Raw genomic sequence first — 26,188 nt, 5'->3', positions numbered from 1 at the left:
TATAATTCAAGAATCACACTAATTTTTTTTCTTGTTCTAAATTCAATTCTATCACTTCATATCTCTTAATTCAACCATTGACAAGTCAAATTTATCTTCCAATTTGAGTAAAGAACTCTATTCCATAATTTCATTCAAAAACTCTTAATCTTTAATCCCTCCTAATTCCACCATCATTTGTTTTTTAAGATGGTTTTAGCTTTTCTTAAGCTTAATTATCATCCAATAATCATAACCAAACCTTTAGTTGAACAAATAATCAACTAATGAAGAAACTTACCTTTGCTTATGGCTTCACGGTGGAAAAGAAGAGAATGAAGAAGAGAAGTCTGGAACTCTCTCATATCTCCCACGTTTATAATACTCAAAAAGGAAGATAAAAATCTTTCCCATGAAAAGACCATTTTGCCCCTTTAGTTCATCCATCTTTGCTATTTAATCCAATATTAAAATTCTTTACTTAAATCCCAGGACTTTTAAATTTCATTTCTAAATTGAACACAAAACTTTCAAAATTTACTATTTAGTCACTGACCCTGATTTGGGATGTTACAAGGAAGGATACGATTACATCAGCCTCATCGATAAAGAAATGTGGACGAACGCATATGATGGTGGATATCGATATGGACACATGATGACCAACTTGGCAGAGACAACCAATTCAACCTTAAAGGGTGCATGTCACTTGGTAGAGCTTTGGTAAATACTATATATTTTCGTTTGGGGGCGTTTTTTTGCGAAATTCGGAGGACAAGCTCAAACCTGGATGCAAGGCGGTCATGTCTATCACTCTAGATTAGTTGCAGATCTACAGAAAAAAAAATTCTACATCAAATGGAATGTCTGTAACAAGCTTCTCTAGAAGGCATAAAATGTTTCGTGTCACATAGTTGTCGCGACCTCTTCAAGGGATTGAAGCTGTGTCGTTAAGAGTAACTCTAAGGGACAGAACGTGCGACTGCGGTTTTTTTTTTTCAAGCTCTGAAGTATCTATGCTCTCATGTGATAGCAGCTTTATCGCATACATGTCAAGACTATAACCATTTTGTGGATACCGTATACCTACTATCTGAAGTTTTTAAGGTATAAGAATTTGAGTTTCCCCCATAGGTAATGACAAAGACCCTAATGAGGTTCAAGATTGACTTCCGATTGTACCAAATCTGAGTTTATTGAGGGGGCGTGGTCGTCCAAAATCCAATCGAATTCATTATGATATGGATATTCGAGAAAGATCTAGACTAGACAGAAGATATGGGCATTGTAGAAACCCAGAACAAACTAAAAAAGTATGTCCACTTCTGTTGCCATCAAGTAACAATTGACGAGGAAATGATGTATTTGTTTATCAAATAATAATTCTTGTACTTAAATTTGCATTCACTTCAAGTTAATGTCATTCGATAATCACTGATGAAGATTAAAAAAATGATACAATAATACGAGATTGGACGTTTGCATTATATGTGATTATAATAAAAGAGATAATAAGTGACAAACTTAAGAAAGTTATCGAACACAATCATTAAATTTTATCAAACTCATAACAATTTGGTACTTCAAAATAATTTTAAACACAAGAAACTTACAATAAGTATTAAATGGTAAATGATAACCAAATTACAATAACTGATATTAAATGGTAATAAACAAAATTAACTGAAATACATTAAAAAGTCAAACAAATTTAACAAAATAAAGTAAGTATTAAATGAGAAATAATAAAAAATTACAATTAAAAAGTCCAATAAACTAAATACAAATATAATAAAAAACAAAATCTATCGATGCCTGCGACGCGAATGTGTTCCGCAGGGCGGTGGCTGTCGGTCTCGAGGAGGATTTCTTCGTATCACTGGTTGTGACTCCTCGCTATCATCATCATCACCATCATCGTCGTCGTCGTCGTCCTGAGTATATACTTTAGGTTGATGAGAAGCTGATGACAATAAAGCACCTCCATAAAATAAGGACCATGGAGGTGTATGACTGACTATCCCACCGGCCTACGAAAACTGGGAAAACTCATAAAACCCATACATCGCTGAGTGTGAAAACTGTACAGGAGGTGTTTGTGCTGCGACCATGGGTGATGAGGCTGAACCCGCCAAATATCCAGTATATGAACCCCAAGTTGAATCTACAAACATAGACCCGTAATAGCCTCCAGGAGGGGTCATCTGTGATGGTGGCGGCGGTGGGGCCATAAAACCAGGTGAAGGCAGCGGCGACGGCATATGGTAATAAAAAGGTAGTGGCGGCATCATATATGGTTGCGGTATGTAAGTCGTTGGATACGGTGGCTGCTGTGAAAGTCCTACTGGTGTAGCTGAGGATGAACCGGAAGCACCTACTCTCCGTCCACGAGTCAGGGGACGATAATGCTGTGTCGGTGAATGTCTCTATTGACGTCGCGGAAATGCCTGTCCTCGTGCATCATCGGGAAGCAGAAACAGTTTTCTGTTACTGTTGAACCACTCATAATAACCGTCAATAACCATTAAGAGGTCAAGTAAAATGGGCTTTCTACGGGGAAGGCGCCGATGTCGATCCTCCCACAACACGACCCACTCATGATGCCTCACCAGCCAATCTGTATATGTCTTGTCACGTCTATTTGTGCTATGCAACTCGTCCATATTGCGAGGTGCTTCCGGAATTGGTTGAAAAAAACCAAATTGCCGGAGCACGCGATCAGTGGAGTGCCACTCGACGGTCGCATAACAGATCAAGGGGACCATCGCCATCCAAACATCTGATGGGCCCCTCAACTCAGGTGGGATCACTGTCCTCACATCATCAGTAGAATATGACACACATTCAAACTAAAACAAATATATATAATTTTTATCAAAATAATAATCTAATTTTATAACTATAATCTAAAATCGATTTTTAAACATTAAAATTCATACATGTGTGCCGGCCTTCTGATCGATTAGCACTCTAATTCTTTCTAAATCATCAGGTAGCTCTTGATGATTTTTCCTATCAGTAGACCACCTATTAAAGGAAAAAAATTTATTATACGCTTTATAAAATTATTAATATACGGAATCAGTTTTATAATTACCTCAAGAGTAGTGAAAATACGAATGGGTTCTTCACAACGGGACATAAAAAGGGCAATCGATACCATGCCCAAGACTGTCGATAGCATTACGCCTGTAGTCAGTGGCTCAACACATCTCCCTGTATAGCAAAGCCAAAACTGTCGAGGCCCAACTGAATGATCCGGCCAGATGAAAGTCACACAGATGTCGCAACCACATGTAGTGAACTTGGTTGCGCGATTTGTCTGGCATCAGCAACCCTCCTATCAGCTGCAGTATGCATGCCTGTGCATATATTTTAACTTCATCCTCAGACGCGTCATCGCTCAACTCCTGAAAATCGGCATCTAACCAATTTAACGGTATCAGACCATCGTTAAAACTTTCCGGGAGACGTCCTAGATTTTCCCGTCACAAAGTAGTCCAGGAACCCTGTACAATCCCTAATATAACATCCCCATCCACCGGAAGCCCCATGTGTATAGCAACATCCTCAAGTGTAATCGTGCACTCTCCGTACGAAAGATTGAATATTTGGTGTGATGAAAGTGATTGAGGATGGGGGTATTTATAGGGAGGTTTGGGGTGTGAAGCGTCGGGGTATGGGGGTAATTAAACATATAGCGCGGGGCAGGGGGCGCGCCTTTCTGACGCGTGGTAGATACACAGGTAAGGTGCGACCCTGATCTGCGCTATACCCACGTGTATCTCATGTCAGCATATAGCGCGGTGCAGGGGGCGCGCTTTACTGCAAAGGGTGTTAGTTCGGAAAATATAATCTGACTGGTGTTAGATCGGTAAACATACCGATCACTGGTGATTTTTCGGGAAAAACGCCCAAACATAACGACGAAAAAAATAAAGAAGACGATAAAAACGATAAAACAAATAGGGAGGAAGCTATTTGTCGGGTGAAGAAGGATTGTAGCCTCTCAATATTTTTAGTAGAATAATATTTTAAGTCATTATTAATTTAAATATTAGTCAAATAAAATTTTTGTCTCTCTTAATTTATAGATTTAAATATTTGATTCTACCTCGATCCCGAAAGTAAGGGTCTGTTTGTTTTACATAAAATATTTTTCAAAAAACGTTTTCTTCAATTTTATAAATATTCAATATAATTTATCATATTTTTATTTTAATAGAAAATACTAGAGTTAATATTTTTATTTATAAAACTATAGAAATAATATTTTAATAATAATATTGGCATAAATAGTATTAAATAAATTATTCTAATATTTTTAAAATAATAAAAAATATTAAGTTTTTATAATAAATAATATTATGTATTATAGTTTATATTTGCAATAAATAATTTCTAAAAATTTTATCAACTAGTGAAAAATAGTTTACACAACATCTTCCAAACACCAAAAAATATTTTCCAACAAATGGTTTTCAAAAGATGTAATTCATTTTACGGAAAATATTTTCTGAAAAACATTTTCAGAGAAACAAACGGACCTAAATGATGAGGAAGAAATTTATTCAAATCGCTCACATGTTTGTTGTGCTTTTGTTCGTTTTCATCTAAAATATTATTCAATCTAAAACACTATCGTGTTTAACCTAAAAATATATAAATCTATAACATTTTTTACTGTAATTAATTTTTATAGTTTTTCATCTTACGTTAACAAGTTTTATTTTAGATTTTCTGTTCTCTTTAGTAGTTGGTTAGCTTTTTTTTACTAATTTTTAATGTATGTTTAGTTTTACTCGTCTTATAATGTGTCAATACCAACCACCACTTGAGTTAAACTATATGCTTTGTTGATATAATTTGTAGGTGTTGGATCTAATAAAATAAAATATTATAATAATATTTATAGATAGCAATTAGTAAGATCATATTCACGAAGATTGATAATAATTATATTTAGTAAATGAAACAAATAAAATAAAATAAAACATAGGGGATTTAGGATGAAAATTTAGATTACAAAAAGTACCGTTAAAATATGAGAAATCCAATATAATATAAACTATTCATTGTGATTTATGAGTTTGGTTATCAATATACATATATATTTTAATGTTCTTTTATAAATATGATATAATTATTAATTATTAATGAAGCATCGAAATCAATCTCTCATTATCTACCGTTGATCAATAGAAATATCATTAAAATTATTATCCTTGTTAACAAATAACCCTAAAGTGAGTGTAAGACTCGAATAACAAATGAATTGCATAACATGAGTAAGAGAGATATAGTTTTAGACGACAAATACACACAAGAGAAATGTATTCACACTGTATCATGAACTCACATAAAATGGATTGCATACGCAACTTATATCTAATTATACTATTTATCATAGGTATTATAACTATCAAATAATTACAAGTTTAATGTCAACAATACGTACAATATATGGTTAAAAGATTTCAATTAATACCCGTCTCTCATTTAAGTTATAGATTTAATACTTACTAAGAGTAAAATTATTTATTATTTATTTTTAAGTAAGAATTGTTAAAAAAATAATAATTACGAGTTTAATAAAATATTTGTCTCCCAAACTATATTCTTTTGGGCGTTAAAGGTTTCGAAAATTATTTCCCTAATGGTCTAATAAATCAATTGTCTCACAAACTATATCTTTAGTTTTTCTTTATCTCAAGTAATTTACTTTTTCCTAAATGAAAGTTCACACGGACGGTCAAGTAGTACCAACTCAATACTCTAAATGTGTTGTATCATATTTATACACCAGTAACATATTTATACACAAGTAACGGAACTAAAAATATTTTTTTAAAAGGGGTGTTTATTTTTTTAGTTTTAATCAAATTAACTTATCGAATTGAATTAGTCTGATTAAAAAGGTCGGTCACTAAATTAGATCGGTGGGAAAACAATTAATTTATTTTAAAAATTCAACTAACGATTAATTCAATTCGGAATCGGTTAATTAGCTGAATTAACCGAAAATATTAAATATATTATATATTAAATACATATTTTAAGCTCCAATCTATTAAAAATTAATATATAATTATTTTTTAACCACACTAGACCCATCGAATTATCAAGACCTAATTATATTTTAACCAAAATAAAAAAATAATTCTATTAAATTCAAATTAATCTAACTAAAAAAAGTATATAAAAAAATTCATATAATTCATCATCAACCGAATTAACTGAACTTTGTTTGATTTTGTTAATATTTTTTTAAAGATCGATTCAGTTAATGGTTTAAGAAAAAAAAGTTAAGTTAACACGATTAATGGAAATTTGATTCGGTCGGTAACTGAATTAATCAGATGAACACCTATATTTTTTAGAATGGAAACATATATATTAATAACAAAATAAATTCATATATAATGACAGGAACAAAATTTTAGGATTAACATCCATTTATATAAGCCACGGGATTTATGTGACTGCGACAACGATTTATAAATGATAATATTAGTGACTATTTAGTTACTTATTAAAATTAAGTGATAAAAAAAAGAAATTTATTAATATTTTAGTGACCATTTATATATTTTACCCTTTCTTACCCCTACATTTTTACAGTCTAAATACTTGTACAGTAAAGAACCGTCAACTTCTCCACTGCTCCAGCTCCTTCTCGTTCTCTGTCTCTGACTCGGCTACCGTTTTCTCTGTGCGAACAAACTCTTTACAGATTTTCCATTTTTTTCAATTCTTTAAAGGGTATGTTTCATTCATCCTTTCACATCTTGTTTCATTAAGTTTATGCATATCTCCAGATTTTATGGTTCTCAATCCTCGGTTTCAGTCATCTCAAGTATAGTTTTTCTTTCGTTTATGCTATAGGGGATTTTAATCAATGGTATTTTAAGATCTTAAAGGGAGATTAAGATTTGTCTCAAATGATTCAGCAAAACTCCACCTAACAAGTGGGAATGAATAATAAGAAGGCTATTTCACGTTGTTGGGGCAATACCCTTTTCTTTTCCCCCCTTCTGGTCTGTATTAGTATATTGTTGTGATGTTCTTTGATTTTGAACTGGGTATGGTAACTGTTGTGTGTGAATTACAATATTATGCTTGTGCAATCTTCCGAGTTATTATTGCTGACAGTAAAGTGTTTTCACGTGTAATGCATTCCGTTTCTATCTTTTATATGCAGACTGGCTAAGTCAAATTGCTTGGGTCACTTTTTTGTATTGATAAGGCTGGAATTATTTGATTATGTCTTCTAGAGTAATCTTGAGGAGGAGGAGCTACATTTACAATTCCCCAACTCGACTTACTTCCCTGATTTGGGGCTTTTCTAGTTTTGAGCATAGACAATCATTTACATCCGAGGATTCACAAGGATCGCTCTTGGTTGCAAGCCGTCCTTATCCTAATTCTGATTTTAAGAAAACCGTCTTACCTTCAGTTCTAAAAAATGAGCTATCAAATTTTCTAGCAGCACAACATTGTAGGAGTAACTCTTCTGGAATCTCAAGCTTGGGTTATCAAGTGGGAAATTTAGAATTTGAGTTTCCATTGGGAGTCCGATGGTTTTCACAGTCTGTGCGTTCAGCTTCGACTGCCACTGCTGGTAAACCTGATAATCATGGGAATGAACAACTGGCTTCTAAAAAGGTGAAGGAGGCTTCGCCCGAGGAATGTGATCAAGCAGTTGAAGGTCTGAGTACAGTGAAAGCCAAAGCCAAAGCTAAGCAGGTACAGGACTTCAACAAAAGTGCACAACCTTTCATCAAGAAACTATGGGCTATGATTCTTGGCATTGAACCTGCCTTGAGAGCTGTTGCTTCTATGAGCAGGTTTAAACTTTTCTAGTTTGTTTATGGTTGCACTGATGTAATTGCTTTGATACTTATTATTTTATACCGTTCTACAGAGAAGACTGGGCAAAGAAGCTTCGCCATTGGAAGGATGAATTTAAATCTACGATGCAACATTATTGGTTGGGTACAAAGTTACTTTGGGCTGATGTTAGGATAAGCTCAAGGTTGTTGGTAAAACTTGCTAGTGGGAAGGGTCTTTCTAGAAGGGAAAGACAACAGCTTACTAGGACGACAGCTGATATTTTTAGGCTAGTTCCTTTTGCTGTCTTTATCATAGTCCCATTTATGGAGTTCTTGCTACCAGTATTTTTGAAATTATTTCCCAACATGTTACCTTCAACTTTCCAGGACAAGATGAAAGAACAGGTAATTGTTTCCTTGCGGTTTTCCATTAATGAAGCATTTATCTGGTTTTATTATCATTCTTATTTGTGGTATTTATGGCTTTAGAAATAGCCAATTTATGCTAACTTGGTGTTCTTGATCATTCTGATTGTTTATGATAGAAAGGAATATGTTTTTATTACTGTGGCTGTCTGCCTTTTATAATAGTACTTTGTGAAGTTTCTAATAACAATCCACTGAAGTTGAGTTTATTATACATGTAAAGTAAGATTGTGGTCTCAGTTGATATGCTTAACCTATAGGAAGCATTGAAAAGACGGCTAAATGCCAGGATAGAATATGCAAAGTTTCTTCAAGATACTGTGAAAGAAATGGCAAAAGAAATCCAAAACTCACGAAGTGGAGATGTTAAAAAGACAGCAGAAGATCTTGATGAGTTTATGAACAAGGTATCTTTTTCTCTTTTTAATTTTACTCTTCATGGGATAAAACTAAAAGGAAGCTGATTCTTTCTCCTGTTTTGGTTTTTGGGAAAATTTATTTTGGTTTTTCATTTAAGTGAAAGATATTGATGCGTGATTCATTATTGTATATGAACAGGTTAGAACTGGTGCAGGTGTATCCAATGATGAAATTTTAGGCTTTGCCAAGTTGTTTAATGATGAACTTACTTTAGACAATATTAGCAGGTTCGTACTACATTAGATATTGTCTTAGTTATCCCACACTTCATCTCTTCAATGGATGTGCGTGCATGTTCTTTCCTCTTAAATGGAATAAGAAAAGAGGGATTTGTTGTGTCTTTCAGTATTGTTTCCATTTCCATACACTTTTGATGATTTTAGTTGCTTCCTTTGTTGGTTGCAGGCCTCGTTTAGTGAATATGTGCAAATATATGGGTATCAGTCCATATGGTACTGATGCATATTTACGATATATGCTTCGGAGAAGACTGCAAGAGTAAGACTCCGCCTTCTATTTTGGGGATGTTTACATGATACTTAAATTGCTTAGCTGACACAGTTTGAACTAAGTTTTTTGTCTTGATCATTATTGCTTTATAAAAAAAACTAATGCTTGTTTTAAGAATCAGGAAGGTGTCATGAGCAAGGGGGAAAAACTTGCACAATTTCAGTTTTGCTTGATTTTTGAAAATTTGAATTGTTAATATTTATATGCTTTTTGCAGAATCAAGAATGACGATAAGATGATTCAAGCTGAGGGTGTGGAGTCCCTTTCAGAAGCAGAGCTTCGACAAGCTTGCAGAGAGCGGGACTTACTTGGATTACTTTCAGTGGAGGAAATGAGGCAACAGGTTAGTGTTCAACCTTGTCCATCTTTTCAATCAACTAAAAAGTAGGTGGCTTCATTAAGAAGATTATCGAAAAATTTTCAAGGATATTACAAAATGTGGCTAATTTGGTTTAGTATGAGGAGCTTTAAACAAAAGAACAACAATTTGTTATTCTTCTTTCGCAATAGTTAACGGCAGTAGGATTTTATGGCATACCTACATGCATGCATACATACATTCATGTATAAAGTTCTGATTAGATAGTAGGATTGTATTTTGATTAAAATATTTGTTTTGGAACCTCATTTCTAGTTTTCTAATTCAAATTCTAATCACTGCTACTTATAGGATTTTGTGTAATGTATCTTATCCTGTTTATGAATAATTATTCTCCTTCACAGTTGCGTGATTGGCTGGATTTATCTCTCAATCACTCCTTGCCCTCATCTCTATTGATTCTTTCTAGGTAACTTTGCATGAACACGTTTTTTTATTATTGTTTTGTTTTTATTTGACTTTGACTGCATTCAGAAATTTATTCCCTTCTTCTTTTTCTGTACAGAGCATTCGCTGTGTCTGGAAAAGTCAGACCAGCGGAGGCTGTTCAAGCAACACTCTCCTCTCTTCCGGATGAGGTTGTCGATTCTGTTGGGGTTACAGCTTTACCATCTGAAGATTCTGTTTCAGAAAGGAGGAGAAAGTTGGAATTCCTTGAAATGCAGGAAGAACTTATCAAGGTTTTTCCTGCTTTAATGCTTTATGTGATTTTGCAATCTCTTAGAAGAGAGGAAAACAGTTTTTCGTTCCATAGCCACATTCTTTTCCCGAGCCTTGAGATTTGTTGTCCTTTATATGATTCTCATTTTCTTTGCTCTCTTATATGATACTGGTAAAGAAAAACACATTTACATTGTGTTGAATGAATTATCATTTTATTTTATGTTAACTATCCACAAAGACAAAAAAAAATCATTTTTTAGTTCATGTAATATGGGCTGATGCCAAGGTGGATTACAATGAAAAATAGAAGGTATAAATCTAGAGGTTTTATTGGCAAAAACCTAGCTTTTGGATTGGGATTAGGATTGCAGTGCTTAATTTCCCTGCATGTTTTAAAGCACACAAGTTGATTTTGATTTACTATAGACATTTATATCTGAGAGTGTTAGATCTCAGATTCTAGTTCTTTTGCATTTGATGTGTGTGGACTTCTTACTTATATTTGAATAACCAAATGTGTAGGAGGAAGAAGAGGAGGAGGAAGAGGAACAAGCCAAGTTGAAAGAATCTATTAGCAAACAAAAGGATGTGGCTCTGGAAGAGATGACTGTTTCCACAACAAAAGAAGCACACGAATTAGCAAAAGCAAAAACATTGGAGAAACATGAGCAGCTATGCGAGCTCAGCCGGGCATTAGCTGTTTTAGCTTCTGCATCTGTAAGGACCAGCTGTAATAACACTTCCTATTTTGTATCTTATATTTGATGCCTTTTTCTCTGATTCTAGACTTTGCTACTACTTTTTCAGTCAGTTAGCTGGGAGCGTGAAGAGTTTCTGAGACTTGTCAAGAAAGAGGTATTTAGTGCGGAATGTTTGTGGAGAATATGCTATTTATTGTTTCATCAAATCTCCGTTCCTTTTTATCAGGAGACATAGTTCTTTCCTTGGTATAATTTTATCCATGTGTGTAATTAGTCAAGGTTTCCAGTAGGTGGTCTTGTGAATTGTTATCAGATTATTAATCATGCATGCTCATTTTATGAAAGCTGATTTGAGATGCATAGGTCAGAAACATTATGTTTTGTGACTTTAAATGCCCAGCCAATATGAGGTTCAACCTTGGGTTGGCTTAACTTTAACAAGCTCAAAACTTACAAAATCCATTTTAAGCTTTCTGGAAACTGTTCAACATCAACCTCATCTTAGCTAATCTTATGAAGCTTATCCACTTGCAGGTGCATGCCCCCAAAAATAAGACCTGAAAACATTTAAAGGACCAATCATGAACTTTCTGCTTTATAGGTAATGGGCAATTAATTGCACAATACGTGAAACCCATTGCTAAGAATCAGGAGCCCACATGCGTTGGCCCTATAAAACGGGCTAAAGAGAACATAGGAGAATGGGGTATTTTTAAGTCAGTCCCTGATGATCAGGAAAGGGAAAGGGGGAAATAGGGATTGGAGTGAAAATAGATAGGAAGAAGAAAGACAAGGACTTCATGAGTAAGTAAAATAAATGGGTTGGAAAGATAGAAGAGCAACAGAAATTCAATTCATGTGGAACTCCTTAGGGACTTATAGACTAAGTATGTTAACAGAAATGGTCTATTTTTCTTGCTTGTATTTCTTTTCCTGATTCTTCTAGTTCAAGCGGAATTCCTGGTGAGACAATTCAAGAAAGCATTACTTATCGAAATAATGCCTTAGCTCCTCCAGACCTTTAATCTTTCTACTCACCTCACATGCAAATACCATGATCTTTTGGAAGAGAGTATGGTGAAAATATATAATCCAGTGTCTGCTTATATCAACTTCTTTTTTTGTCCCAGGCCCCCTCGATTTTCCGATTCTATTTGAGATTTGAGAAACACTTTCCTTTCCCACATTCCATTTCTTATCGACCATCTACTTTTGGATAGACTCAAAAAAGAATTTGAAAGAGAGATATTATTGAAAGATGTTTTCTTCTTTCAAAATTCATTTAGTTTATGCTTATTTTGACGAACGGCAAGCCTTTCTTTTCTTTGTATTTTGTTCACTATGTCTATTCTATTCATTGAATAAGTGATGATAACCAACAGTTATTAGCACTATTTTTAAAACTATTAATGTTTATATTTTACTTACATAGATATTATATTGCAATTCAAATTAAGTGCAATCTATTAAGATTCAAAGTTGAAACTAGGTCAGCAATTTTTTACTATATAATCACCAAAAAAATCATCGAGCTGCATATTTGTTAACCTTTAAATTTGCATGATGTATGTGGCACGAACATGCAATGAGAACTGTGTTAGATTCAATTTTTATGGAAGAAATCGGAACTCAATAAACAATTCATAATGTTCTTATTGAATGCCAAACTCTTGACAACCTTGTTTACAAACTGTTTATCAAAAGCTTGATCAATATAATGATCAAAACTCATCGTCGTTTAAAACTTGTTCCATGTTGTGAATGTGCTTGAAATTTTTATTCAGTTGTTTAATTCAAGAAATGAACACAAGCTCTACTTAAACTCATTCTTAAGCTTCGACAAACCAACTTTGGTCACTTGCACCGTATGAGCTGCAAATTTGACTTCCACTTAATGTGGAGAAAATTAAATCCCCTTGATCTTTGCTATATATGTACTATAATATAATCCTAAATCCTGTATAAAAAAATTGAATATTATCCAAGCCTCCTAATATTGTCTTCATATTTCCGATATTATATAGGATTTTAAAATTACCGAGTTCCTTTCTGTTTTTCTTTTAACAATTTTATGTTGCTTTTGTTATTTTTTTATTCTTTGCACTTACCGTTCCCAGGTAGAGCTTTACAACAGTATGGTAGAGAAAGAGGGTACAGAAGCTGAAGAAGAAGCTAAGAAGGCATACCAAGCTGCCCGAGAGCATAGTGACTATACAGCTCAAAAGGCAATTGGTGACAAAGTTTCCTCTGCACTTATAGACAGGGTAATAATTTCTTTAAAACAGTCTTCAACTTCAATCTTGGTTCTCTAATATATTAATTGTCTCCATCGTCAATTATAACATATGCTCTTTTAAACCTGGAAACTAAAACAGTATTTTAACCCCAAAACCCTGTTAACATGATTTTTCACATTTCAGGTTGATGCTATGCTCCAAAAGCTTGAAAAAGAAATTGATGATGTTGACGCCAAGATTGGAGACCGATGGCGGTTGCTTGATAGGTTTGTCCATTGCATCTCTGAAAAAAATTGCATGTTTTTGTTTTGATTTTTTATTCTACATAAAACTATGAATTTCAAGCAGCACCTTGTCTATGCATTCCTGTTTTGTGAACATGTACGGAATGTTTGTTAAACTAACCAATTAAGAATGTTGCTAAATTATAAAAGTAAAAGAGATCAACATAAGAAAGGTGCAACAATAGATGAATGAGTTTGTGCCTTTCTCTTAATCTCTGATCACAGCATATATATTGAATGCCTTATAAAGTGCATCCAAAGCTGGAGCTATGTTAGTATGCTATTCTTTTAGCTGTGAATTTTATGGCTGGAAAAATGAACCCACAAGAAAAACCATAACATTTTTTAAGCTAGATCTATACCTGGAATCACATTTCTGGGACTGTCTACTCCCCTGGTTCAGAGTTGTCAAATATGAAAATTGTCTCCTTCAGTTAAATAAACCTTTGAAGGATCAGAAAATATATTTATCGCTTTTGATGAAATATAAATCGAAAACATACCTAATAAAATCACTCAGACTAACCTCCTATTATTTAGCTAGACCAGGCTTATAACATGACATTGTTCAAAACCTGGACATCCTATGTACCCAAGTTTTGATTGAATCCAGGATATGTCTTTCTAGCCTTTACTCATTCAGTGAAGTATTCCCCTTATCTAAACTTTGCAGGCTTGCTTTCCAGCCTTCTTCAGTTAACTTTCTAGTTCCACCTGGCTTCATATGCTGTGTGAATGAACATGCACTTTTTTATGCTTTTCTCCCTGGGTCTTTGATCGAATTAATGAAATGGTGACTTTCAGTGCATTACGTTTTTAGTATTTTGTTAATATATATATATATATATATATATATATATATGTTGCCATGATTTAAACTTGTAAGTCAATTCTTGAAAGCAGAAGTTGGATTTGCTTTCTTTGAAAAATCTTTCCTGTAAAGATCTCTACTGCCTTCAAGTGCATTGAGCACAATTAAACAGCCTGGGAAGCACCTTAATTTCTTATAGACACAGTATTGCATCAAATGGGACCTTAACCATTTTTCATACTTCGCTGAAGTATATACATTGATGTGTCACTCTCAACAACTATGTTCACTTTTCTATATAAAATGTAGATCCTTTCTCTCCATCTTATTCTATTTTTTTTACTCTTATTTCATTCACATCATGCATTACTTTTTCAATGGAAGGGTTTTGTCAAATTTTTGTGTCCCCCATTTGTATGCCAGGGATTATGATGGTAAGGTAACTCCTGAGGAGGTTGCCCATGCTGCTATGTACCTCAAGGACACATTGGGCAAGGAGGGTCTTCAGGAGCTTATTAGCAACCTCTCCATAGATCGAGGTCAGATTTTATTTTTAATTTTTCACTTTTTATTTTGTAGTATTACATTAAACACAGAATTTCAGACATCTGGGAGCAAGATAAATTCTTTTTACATTAGGCTGGACCGTGGTGGTTTCTATGTGACAGTTGAATGTTATTTTGGGCTATTAACTTAGGTCCTTAGATTTTTCTTTAATATTCATGTGTAATTGCATACCATTACTGTTCAAACCTTAAATTCCCTTTGTTTTACTTTTTTCCCTGAATTTCTTGCAACAGAAGGAAAAATACTAGTTGAAGATCTCATCAAATTAGGCGGTGAAACAGAAGATGCTGAGGATGACACTGCTGAAGCAGGAAGATCATAGGGAAAGGTACTGGAATATTTTGTCATGGAATCTTTTTCGAAGAACCATCGTTAGTGAATTTAATACAACATTGCTGTTTATTAACTTAGAAATAAGGTAGCACCTGACTTTAGCTTATGCTATGATGGTTTTATGTCATCTACTACAAATTGAATATATTACAAGTGGAGCAAACATGAACCCTACAATATTCTTTTATCGCAAAGTGGATACTTGGAAAATTTTCATCTACAAAAGAAAGTGTTGTATAAATTGCCAATAATGAATGTCTGTTGTATATATTACCCTTCAATTCTTTGAAGAAATCCTCAACAACTGGTATACAGAACTTATCTTTGATTGTCATAGCATTGAACCACCTAAAGGCAATGCAATGCTTCTAATTACCATTCAAGTGGATAGGACGGACACATAATTTTACGTGAGAGGATGTGAATTTAAAAATTATATTAAAATTTAGGAGAGTGAAATTATCAATAAAAATACAAATAAAGTATTTAAATTATATTGAAATTTGAAATTTGAAATTTGCAGGGTGTGATCGCTACCCTTAACACCCATAGATCCATCCCTGTAAGTGGAGTTTACTTGTTTGAATGGTTGAAGAAGACAACATTGAGGCTGTTTGCTTCTTTTAACTTCAGTGATTTAATGATGGGGAAACCTCTAAGACCGCTAGTGGATATAATGAAAGATTTGACTTCAATGTTATTCTCTTCTATGGAAGGTTTTTAATAACAAAATACCACTTTGTTGGTTTGCATTAGTATAATTAAATAATAGCATAAATAATGGTTATTAATTTTTAAAATTATAGTAAATATTTGTTTAAAAATTTGGATATTTTTATTTAAAAAATTGACAGATTCAAATAATATGATAAACAATGGAAAATAACAATGGTTTAATATATTTAAAACTGAATAAATGTTTAAAATTGGGATAAACTAATTAAATCTATGACCTATATTAAAAATTATCCCCAGGGGCGAATTGATCAATCTTAATGACACCCATGGAAAAAATAATCAATTGAGGGGTATAAGTGTCATACCAAATATTTAAACCTTTACTCTAACGGTATCAACGTTTCATCTAAAACTGAAAAAGGAAATAAAAATAAATTAGTTTTTTATGCATAATTTAAAACAAAAAAGGCATGAGAATTTCATGACAGCATTTTACGTGAAAAATATTTTTTTTGTTAAACGTTAATATTTTATGTGAAGAATATAAATTTAAATAATTTTAACACATTAATAATTAATATATATTGTAATATGTTACACGAACCAATTTACTTCAGTGGTTGAAGGAATTGTTGTTGTTCCTAAAAGTCATGAGTTTGAGCACCAACGAATGCAATGGTGATTGAACATTCATTGTCAAATGATTGAGAATATTTAGAACAAATACTAATTTACAATCACCTTAGCTTAATAATATATATATATATATAGGCGATTTTCCCGATATATCACCGGTGACCGGTAATATCACCGATCTAACACCGGTCAGATTATATTTCCCGATCTAACACTCTTAGCAGTAAAGTGCGCCCCATGCATCGCGCTATACGATGATTTGGCGCCACGTGGGGTATAACGCCCCCTGCATCTCGCTATACGGTGAGCTGGTGCCACGTGGGTATAGCGCGGCCCCTGCAGCGCGCTATATGCCACGTAGGGGTATAGCACGGATCAGGTACCGCGTTATACCTTTACTCCTAATAATTTTATATAGCGCGTGGCAGGTACCGCGACATACCTTTACTCCTGACATAATTTTATATAGCGCGGGGTAGGTACCGTGTTTTGTATAACTTTCCTCGCTATAAATACCATTCTCCGCCGGTTAATTTCTCACATCTCTCATTTCAACTTATAAATTAATACAACAATTCCGTCAACGAGTCAGTAATTCTGGCAATCTTCTCATATTTTATTTAGAAATTCGTGCGATTTTTCGTTATAAGGTAATTTTGTTATAATTTTTTTATTTATTGTTTATTATGATTATTTGAAAAAAAATATTATACTAATTATTTTTAATTAATTTTTGTGTTTGTAAAGTTGGAAAGCGGGAGCATACGTCGAAATAGTTTTGCGGTGCAGGTAATAATATTAAATTATATTATTTAATTTATTTACGTTGATGTGTAAAAAATTTATTGTGTTATATGTTCGTTCATATATAATTTATTAAATCAGGTTTGTTTCATTTTTTCCAGATATAATATTGCCGCACTTTTAAACTCAAATAATGACGCGACTTTCAGCTATTGTTTAGTATGATGGTGAAATTCAAGAAGATGAAACCGGCGTTGTTTTCGTATCAAATGAGCGTGTTAAAATATCATTCAAGAGAAACATAACTGTTAGGATTTTCGGAAGCTCGAATCGACAACCGGAACGGTTTACAAAGAGGGGTCGGAACGGTTTTGTGTTTAGGGAGTAAGGAGATTGAAAAATAGAGAATTGCACAGCGATTTATAGTGGTTCGACTTTCTCAATCAAAGTCTACATCCACTACCTTAGCTCATCACCAAGGATTTTTCCAACAAATTCACTAATTTGTTCTTTCTTTTGAGGATAAAGAGTAACCTTACAAACTCCCTAGTTTTTCCGGGCTAAACTAGAACCTTTCCCTAGCTTTTACACGGGCTAAGCTAGAACCTTTCCCCTTTACAAAATGATAAGAAATGTAAACAAGAAAACCTCTCTAAGGTAGGTATTTACAAGATTGAGCTAACAAGAACAAAATATATACAAGAGAAAGATGAAATAAGAATGAAAAAATTCTTCTCTTGTGTTTGGTTGCTTGGATAGTTGTTCTATTACTTCTTCAAGTGTCCTTAGATTGTATTTATAGCTTGGAATGTGTTTGAAGTCATATCTAGCCGTTGGGGATGTTTTGGAGCCGTTTGGGAATGATTTTTCTGCAAAAATAGGCTGCCCAGAATGGGAGGAATCGGTACCTCTTCATAGGGAATCGATACCCCTTCATAATATTCAAATATTATGACCGTTGGGCTGATGAACAGTGAGGGAATCGGTACCCCCTTGGGGGGAATCGGTTCCCCTTTTACATACGGGAATTTTTTAGCCTCAGATTACTGTTCAAACAGTTATTGACTGTTCAAATAGTAATTTACTGTTCAAATAGTAATTTACTATTCATAAAAACATTTTTGTGCTCAATTTTAAATTAAAAGAACTTTGAATTATTTTTGTAAATTTTGAATAAATTCAATTAAGTCCAAATACATTTTGTAAATTCAATTCAAGTCCAAAAACCATTTTTCCTTAAATTGTTATATCGAAACATAGTTCAACAATCTCCCCCTTTTTGATATAACAAAACATTTGAAAAATTGTTTTTGGCAAAAACTCCCCCTTAATAAAATGTTTAATGAAAAGATACTAGTTGTTGGAAAACATATGAAAATGTTAAGCTCCCCCTTTTTCATTAAGAAATTGAATTTTTCAAACTAAACTTCTCCCCCTTTTTGTTATATCAAAAATAATTCGATCTTTGAAGTTTAAAATAACTTTGGAGAGTAAGTAGTAAATTCTTAGGGAAATGCGTGTAAATAATGAAGCAACCAACGCACCTATTAATGACCTCACTAACGAAATGGCCGCTATGCGAGCTCGTTTTCCTCCTCCTGATCCGGATATGTGATTAAATGTTTTACTTTCCAAACTTATTGTTTTAACATTTTGAATATTTTGGAATGTTTGAATTTGTGGATTGTGAATTTGTTTGGATTTATGGATGGTGTGAACTTATATGTTTGGTGTGATTTATTCATTATTGCATCATTTACATCATTATTAGCAATATGACCAATTTTACCATATCACATTATTTATGAATATTGATTATGGAACTAATGGCTAACGGTTCTCTTGATTGTGATCTTAGCAGCTTATGCATACATATACCTAATCAACTGACTACATATTTTTCACGCTTATTTGAATCTTTTTGATTTAACAAAAAGGGGGAGAAGTGTGTTTTTAAAATGATAAATGAGAGAAGTGTTAAAGTAAGGGGGAGTAATTTCAAAACTTGATTTCAAAATCTTAAAATTACTAAAATGTTTTGTTATATCAAAAAGGGGGAGATTGTTGAAAACATTTTGATATTTCGATATAACAAATTAAGTTAAATAAATTTTAAGATTTTCCAAAATGATTTTCTAAGTATATTCGATATAATTATTCGAATATCAAAACATTACTCAAAATATTTCAAAAATCATTTTTAATCCTTACTTAAGTGTAAAATTAAGTTTTAATCTTAAAACAATTTCAAAATAATCTTTCAAAGTATTTCGAACCATTTCAAAGCCAAAAATTCCAGATTGCTCAGAGGGAACCGATTCCCCCCCAAGGGGGTACCGATTCCCCCCTGAATGGTTTGGCTTTGAGATTTCCAGAATGCTCGGAGGGAACCGATTACCCCCTGTTCAACGGTCGAAATATTTGAATTTTACACTTAGGGAACCGATTCCCTATGATGAGGAACCGATTCCCCCCACGCTCCAAGCTGTTTTATTAATTGTTTTCACACTAAAACGGCTATATTATCTTCATTAATTATCCCCAACGTTCAGAAGTGATTCAAGGTGTATTTAAACAAGTTCTGAAGCCCTTGATCAACAAGAAATCATAGAGAAACAAGAGAGAAAGCATCAAACACCAAGTTTGTGTAAATCAAGCCAATTTTCCTTTCAATATTCATTTTGCTTTCAAGAACACCATTTGTGCTCATTTGTAATTATCTTTGAGTGTTCTTTTCTTGTTCTAGAATTATGCAAACATCTTACCTTGTGAGGTTTTCCTTGTAAGTTTGCAAATTTGTAATCTTCTCTTTGGGAAAAGAGTGTTCTCAAGAATTGGGGTATATTCTTGAGGGTGTTGTAAGGTTATCTCTTTGGCCTCAAAAGAAAGAACAAATTAGTGAATTTGTTGGAAAATCCTTAGTGTGGATAGCTAAGGTAGTGGACGTAGACTTTGATTGAGAAATTCGAACCACTCTAAATCGCTGTGCAAATCTTTTCAATTTTCTACAAAAGCTTCCACCGAATTTTTAATTGCCAATTCACCCCCCTCTTGGCTAATTCCGTCAATCGATTAACTCAACAATAACTCTTGAGGAGCTTATAACGAAGATTTCGAGGAAGATTCATGTTGAAAGTAGTAGAAGAGTGTCGTCGTTGCAGTATAGATTTCCAACATCATTGTTGCCATTAACTTATACAACGTTCGAACTTTCGAACAATGATGATGTTGAAATGATGGTTGAAGCTCAAAGTAATTATTCAGACGCCGCTATTGAGATGTATGCAAATTTTGTTCAAGTGCGTGTTGTTCGGGGTCAATCATTAAGCTCCCACTATGGGCTGACTGAACAAGTTGATCAAGTTGACATCCCGACGACAATAATGTGTAATGATTTTAATGCCATAATGGGGAGACATTCATCTGCAACTCCTTACGATATGTTCCAAGGTAGGTCGACGAACAATCCGTATGGCAACATCGCGTCCAGTTCAAGGGGAAGACATTCATCTGCAAATCCCTTTGACCTTAATATGAAGATGCCATCGACGCAACCATTTGTGCCGTTTCCATTTGACGCGATGGCTTCAAGCTCTAGGGGGAGGCATTCGACTGCGAGCTTTTTCGATCTCAATGTCGATATGTCTTCCAGTTCAAGGGGAAGGCGTGCAAGTAGTAGGTTCTTTGACCTAAATGTGGAAAGCATGGAGGATCCATCATCTCCACCAGAAGAACCGCTTCGTGAGCCTGGTGCGGATGGTGCTGAGACTGGACTGTTCATTGACCCAGAATCACCGCAATTCAACTCCGATGATGATGAAGTTCCAGGAAATGTGGCACAAACTGACCCTCCTGCACACATGTATGAAGCTGATTATGGTGCAATGTACAGGCCAGAATTTGCGAATATGCCTAATCTCGGTGACTATGGGTATTACTCATCAATAAATAATGGTGAGTTATCTTTAGGCATGGAGTTTTCAAGTAAAGAAGAAGCAATGATGGCTATCAAAAATTACAATATTCGTAATTTTGTTCAGTCCAGAGTAGACTGCTCCACGACCGAAAAATATGTATGCTACTGTGCCTAGCGCGAAAACGGATGCAATTGGATGGTTCGCGTATCGAAGAGGAAGATGAAAAACAACATATGGGAACTAACAGTATACAATGGTCCTCACACATGTTGTGCTGGATGGGTCAACCAAGATCATCCCAACTTGGACTCTGAAGTGATATGCCAAGCCATCATGTCCATGGTCAAAGCAAGCTCTCATATAGCTGTTGCAGTGTTGATTTCAGTTATACAATCGCAGTATGGGTACACTGTCTCCTATAAAAAAGCTTGGTTGGCAAAACAAAATGCCATTGTCAAACTTCATGGCGAATGGGATGCATCTTACAACGAACTTCCAGGTTGGTTTAGGCTGGTGCGAACGTTGAATCCTGGGACAATTGTGGACTTCAAAACCTCCTATGCATACCATAATGATCGAGTTCTTCGCGATCGATGCCAATTTTACCGGGTTTTTTGGAGTTACCCACAGTGCGTTAATGTTGTCAAATTATGCAAGCATGTGGTCCAGATCGACGGGACTTTCTTCGTATCACTGGTTCTGACTTCTTACTGTCATCATCATCACCATCGTCGTCGTCGTTGTTGTCGTCGTCTTACGCAGATACATGAGGAGCTGATGACGATGAAGCACCTCCGTAGAATAAGGACCTTGGGGGTGTATGACTGACTATCCCACCGGCCTGTGAAAATTGGGAAAAGTCATAAAACCCAGACATTGCTGAGTGTGAAAACTGTACAGGAGGCGATGTCTGTGCTGCGGCCATGGGTGATGAGGCTGAACCTGCCAAATATCCAACATATGAACCCTAAGTCGGGTCTGTAAACATAGACCCATAATAGCCTCCAGGAGGGGTCATCTGTGACGGTGGCGGTGGCGGGGTCATAAAATCGGGTGAAGGCGGCGGCGACGGCATCTGGTAATGGAAAGGCGATGACAGCATCATATATGGTTACGGCATCATATATGGCTGCGGTGGCTACTGGGAAGGTCCTGCTGGTGCAGCTGAGGATGAACCGGAAGCACCTGCTCTCCGTCCACGAGTCGGGGGACGATGGTGCTATGTCGGTGAACGTCTCTGTCAACGTCGTGGAAAGGTCTGCCCTCGTGCATCCTCAAGAAGTAGAAACGGTTTCCCGTTACTGTTGAACCACTCATAATAATCCTCAACATACAACAAGAAGTCAGTAAAAATGGGCTCTCTACGTGGAAGGCGCCGATGTCGATCATCCCACAACACGACCCACTCATGATGCCTCACCAGCCAATCTGTAGCTGTCTTGCCGCGTCTATCTAAGCTATGCAACTCATCCATATTGCGAGGTGCTTCCGGAATTGGTTGAAAACAACCAAACTGCCGGAGCACGCGATCAGTGGAGTGCCACTCGACGGTCGCATAACAGATCAGATGGACCATCGCCATCCAAACATCTAATGGACCCCTCAACTCAGGTGGGATCACCGCCCTCACATCATCATTAGAATATGGCACCCATTCAAACTAAAACAAACAATATATAATTTTTATCAAAATAATAATCTAATTGTATAACTATAATCTAAAATCGATTTTTAAACATTAAAATTCATACCTGTGTGCCAGCCTTCTGATCGATTAGCACCCTAATCTTTTCTAAATCATCAGGTAGCTCCTGATGATTTTTCCTATCAGTAGACCACCTATTCAAGGAAAAAAATTTGTTATACGCTGTATAAAATTATTAATATACAAAATTAGTTTTATAATTACCTCAGAAGTAGTGGAAATACGAATGGGTTCTTCACAACGGGGCATAAAAAGGGCAATCGATACCATGCCCAAGACTGCAGCAGCAGGAGACATCCGCTGATAGCATTACGCCTGTAGTCAGTGGCTCCACACATCTCCCTGTACAGCAAAGCCAAAACTACCGAGCCCCAACTGAATGATTCGGCGAGACGAAAGTCGCTAAGATGTCGCAACCACATGCAGTGAACTAGGTTGCGCGATTTGTCCGGCATCAGCAACCCTCCTATCAGCTGCAGTATGCATGCCCGTGCATATATCTTAACCTCTTCCTCAGAGGCGTCTGCGCTCAACTCCCGAAAATTGGCATCTAACCAATTTAACGGTATCCTACCTCTGATAAAATTTTCCGGGACACGTCCCAGACTATCCTGACACAAACCAATCCAAGAACCGTAAGCTATCCCCGATATCACATCTTCATCCACCGGAAGCCCCAGATGCATAGAAACATCCTCAAGCGTGATCGTACACTCTCCGCACGGAAGATGGAATGTATGGGTCTCCGGCCTCCACCGCTCTACTAAGGCAGAAATCAGGTCTGGCTCTATCTTACAGTGACCCTGATATCTACATATGTAACCGAATCCAGCCTCTACTAAATACGACAAAACACGACTGGGTATCACTAACTTAAGATTCCTAATCAAAGGATCTAATACACGGTCCTTCTCCTAAAAATAAATAATTACAAAAATTAATTCTTAATCTAATAATCATGCATTAAAGGAATCAACTAATTATTAATAATAATTTAAATTAAATTAAAACGTTAAAATGTTACCGTATCAACAAAGTGTCGAGATATTTAATTATTAATATAATAATCATGCATTAAATAAATAACTAAATATTACTAATAATTTAAATTAAATTAAAATGTTAAAATGTTACCGTATCAGCAAAGTGTAGAGATATATGATTTTCATCCGAGCGAAGTAGACTGTCTTCCATTATATATTTGTAAAAAAATTATATTAGTAAAATATTAAATAAAGTAAAAATATAATAGTAAAAATATTATAAAATATACCTTAAAAAGAGAGAAATTTAGAGAATTTGAGAGAATTTGGTGTGATAAAATTGATTGAGAATAGAGGTATTTCTAGGGAGGAGTGGTCGGTAGTTAGGGGTATAGCGCGCCCCCTACACCGCGCTATACTCCACGTGTCAGATATATAGGTATAGCGCGCTGCAGGGGCCGCGCTATACCCACGTGGCGCCAGCTCACCGTATAGTGCGGTGCAGGAGGCGCGCTACACCTCACGTGGTGCCAAATCATCGTGTAGCGCGGTGCAGGGGGCGCACTTTACTGCTAAGGGTGTTAGATCAGAAAATATAATCTAACCGATGTTAGATCGATAATATTATCGGTCATCGGTGATATATCATGAAAATCACCATATATATATATATATATTGTATATCTCGTAATACGTTCAATCTTTTCATGCACACTTTTTTGTGCCATTTTCAGTTAATTTCAAATGTTTGTTCTTTCTCACATTTCAATTTATTCCATAATTTTACGTAATTTTATTATAATAATTGAAATTTCATCTCTACTTTTATTTATTTATTTAAGAATTGAATTGTATATCTAATGTACATTATTATAATCATTGAATTTAAAAAATTAATTTGATTTTACATATGGAAATGTAATTAATAGCAGTGGCAGCCAGATAATTTAATTAAAGCTTAAACAAATAAAAAAATCCTTAAAATATGTTTTTTGCTTCTCTTTTAAGTATCTAAATCAAAATAAGTTTTTAAACTATTATTTTTAACTACTTTTACCAATTAAATTTTAGTCAAAATAAGTATTTAAGTTATAAATTTATTTTATTTTAAATACTTAAATTATTTTTTATCAAAATAATTTTTTAATTTTACGTGGCATGTCAACATTTCAGCTGTTAAAAATTATACTTGAAAAAAGAGAAAACTTAGAGTAATTATTTTTTGGTTGCCCTCCTGATTTTCCAAAACTTTACCCGGATTAATAAGGACCAATCCGTATCGCTCATCTGATTTTCGTGAGTGAGTCTCCCACGAAATTTTTATGTATAATTAAGTGATATTAAGTTGTTTACTATTTAAACCAACTAATGTTAATAGAAAACTTAAAGTATTTATAAATGGTAGCTTAAGGATTTGTTTTTAATAAAAATTAATTTAAATACTAGAAAAAGTATAATTTGAACCAGTCTAGACTTAATAAAAAAAATAAGTGCATAAAATATATATAGAGTTAATTTTTGGTGCTTAAAGAAATTTTCGTTAAAAATAGGTGTCCAACATTTTTAATGTTATAGTTTTAGGTGCATGAATTATAACGTCATTAAATTTGACTATTAAATGACATATGTCACTATTATATCTTTTTCAAATTTTTAATTTTTAAAAAATAAAAATAACTTTTTTATTAAAATATCATTTTTTATATAAAAAAATCCCCTCCTTTTCGTCCCCACCACCCCCAAGCCTTCCTCCTAATTCTCTCCCTTCTCAAATTACCTCCCCTCTCCCAACCATCCCCTTCCTTCCGATATTTGAGATTCTTAGGATTAAATTCTAATTAAATCCTCTATCTATTAAATTTAGGATTAGGAATTTAGGAATTTGATGGTTTGGAGTTTAGGACAAACGCAAAGACAACGACCCATTAATAGGTGAGTGAAGATGACCTTTCAGCGACGAAGATGTTGATTGGAGATAATACACGATGACTGTAAATGGATTCAAAATTAAGAATTTAAAGTTTTGATGCTTTTTATAATTCTAAAGAAATTTGAGTTTTTTTAATAAATTATAATTTTCAATTTTTTATTTTAAAATAAAAATTTTAAAATTTTATAAGTCTGATATGTATTAGATAATAGTATTTTTTTAAAGGTCTAAGCACCTAAAAATATGAAGTCAGAAAAGTTAGACATTTAAAAATATATCGGAGAAAATTAAACACTTATTTCTAACGAAAAATTATTTAAACATCAAAAAATAATTTTAGGTATAATTTTAAAATTTATTTTCACACTGATCCTTTAGTTTAAGCCTTTAATTAACAACATAATCTGGCAAAATGAGCTGTCAAATTTTTTTTGGCAGCCTCTTAATTAATAA

General features: G+C 34.3%; 1 protein-coding gene across 1 annotated transcript; it reads left to right on the top strand.

Annotated features, from left to right (window-relative positions):
- The first annotated feature begins 6,608 nt into the window (after positions 1–6,608).
- LOC120161310 (mitochondrial proton/calcium exchanger protein-like) lies at positions 6,609–15,244 on the top strand. The gene is made up of 15 exons (XM_039171587.1): positions 6,609–6,741; positions 7,181–7,826; positions 7,904–8,216; positions 8,498–8,644; positions 8,796–8,884; positions 9,063–9,155; positions 9,384–9,510; positions 9,891–9,955; positions 10,052–10,226; positions 10,732–10,926; positions 11,017–11,064; positions 13,028–13,174; positions 13,331–13,413; positions 14,666–14,781; positions 15,043–15,244. Exons 2-15 carry the CDS (start codon positions 7,243–7,245, stop codon positions 15,129–15,131), a joined length of 2,271 nt encoding a protein of 756 aa, XP_039027518.1. The 5' UTR covers positions 6,609–6,741; positions 7,181–7,242; the 3' UTR covers positions 15,132–15,244.
- The last annotated feature ends 10,944 nt before the right edge of the window (positions 15,245–26,188 follow it).

This window comes from Hibiscus syriacus, unplaced genomic scaffold (assembly GCF_006381635.1).
Source record: "Hibiscus syriacus cultivar Baekdansim isolate YM2019G1 unplaced genomic scaffold, ASM638163v2 tig00111398_pilon, whole genome shotgun sequence".
Lineage (NCBI taxonomy): Eukaryota > Viridiplantae > Streptophyta > Magnoliopsida > Malvales > Malvaceae > Hibiscus > Hibiscus syriacus.
This window is presented reverse-complemented; position numbering and strand designations above follow the sequence as displayed.

Excerpts from the sequence above, each read along its gene's own strand:
- LOC120161310 (XM_039171587.1), top strand. The coding sequence starts at position 7,243 with ATGTCTTCTAGAGTAATCTTGAGGAGGAGGAGCTACATTTACAATTCC. Across the intron at positions 8,645-8,795 it reads TTGATGAGTTTATGAACAAG|GTTAGAACTGGTGCAGGTGT; the intron begins GTATCTTTTTCT and ends GTATATGAACAG. Across the intron at positions 9,511-9,890 it reads TGGAGGAAATGAGGCAACAG|TTGCGTGATTGGCTGGATTT; the intron begins GTTAGTGTTCAA and ends TCTCCTTCACAG.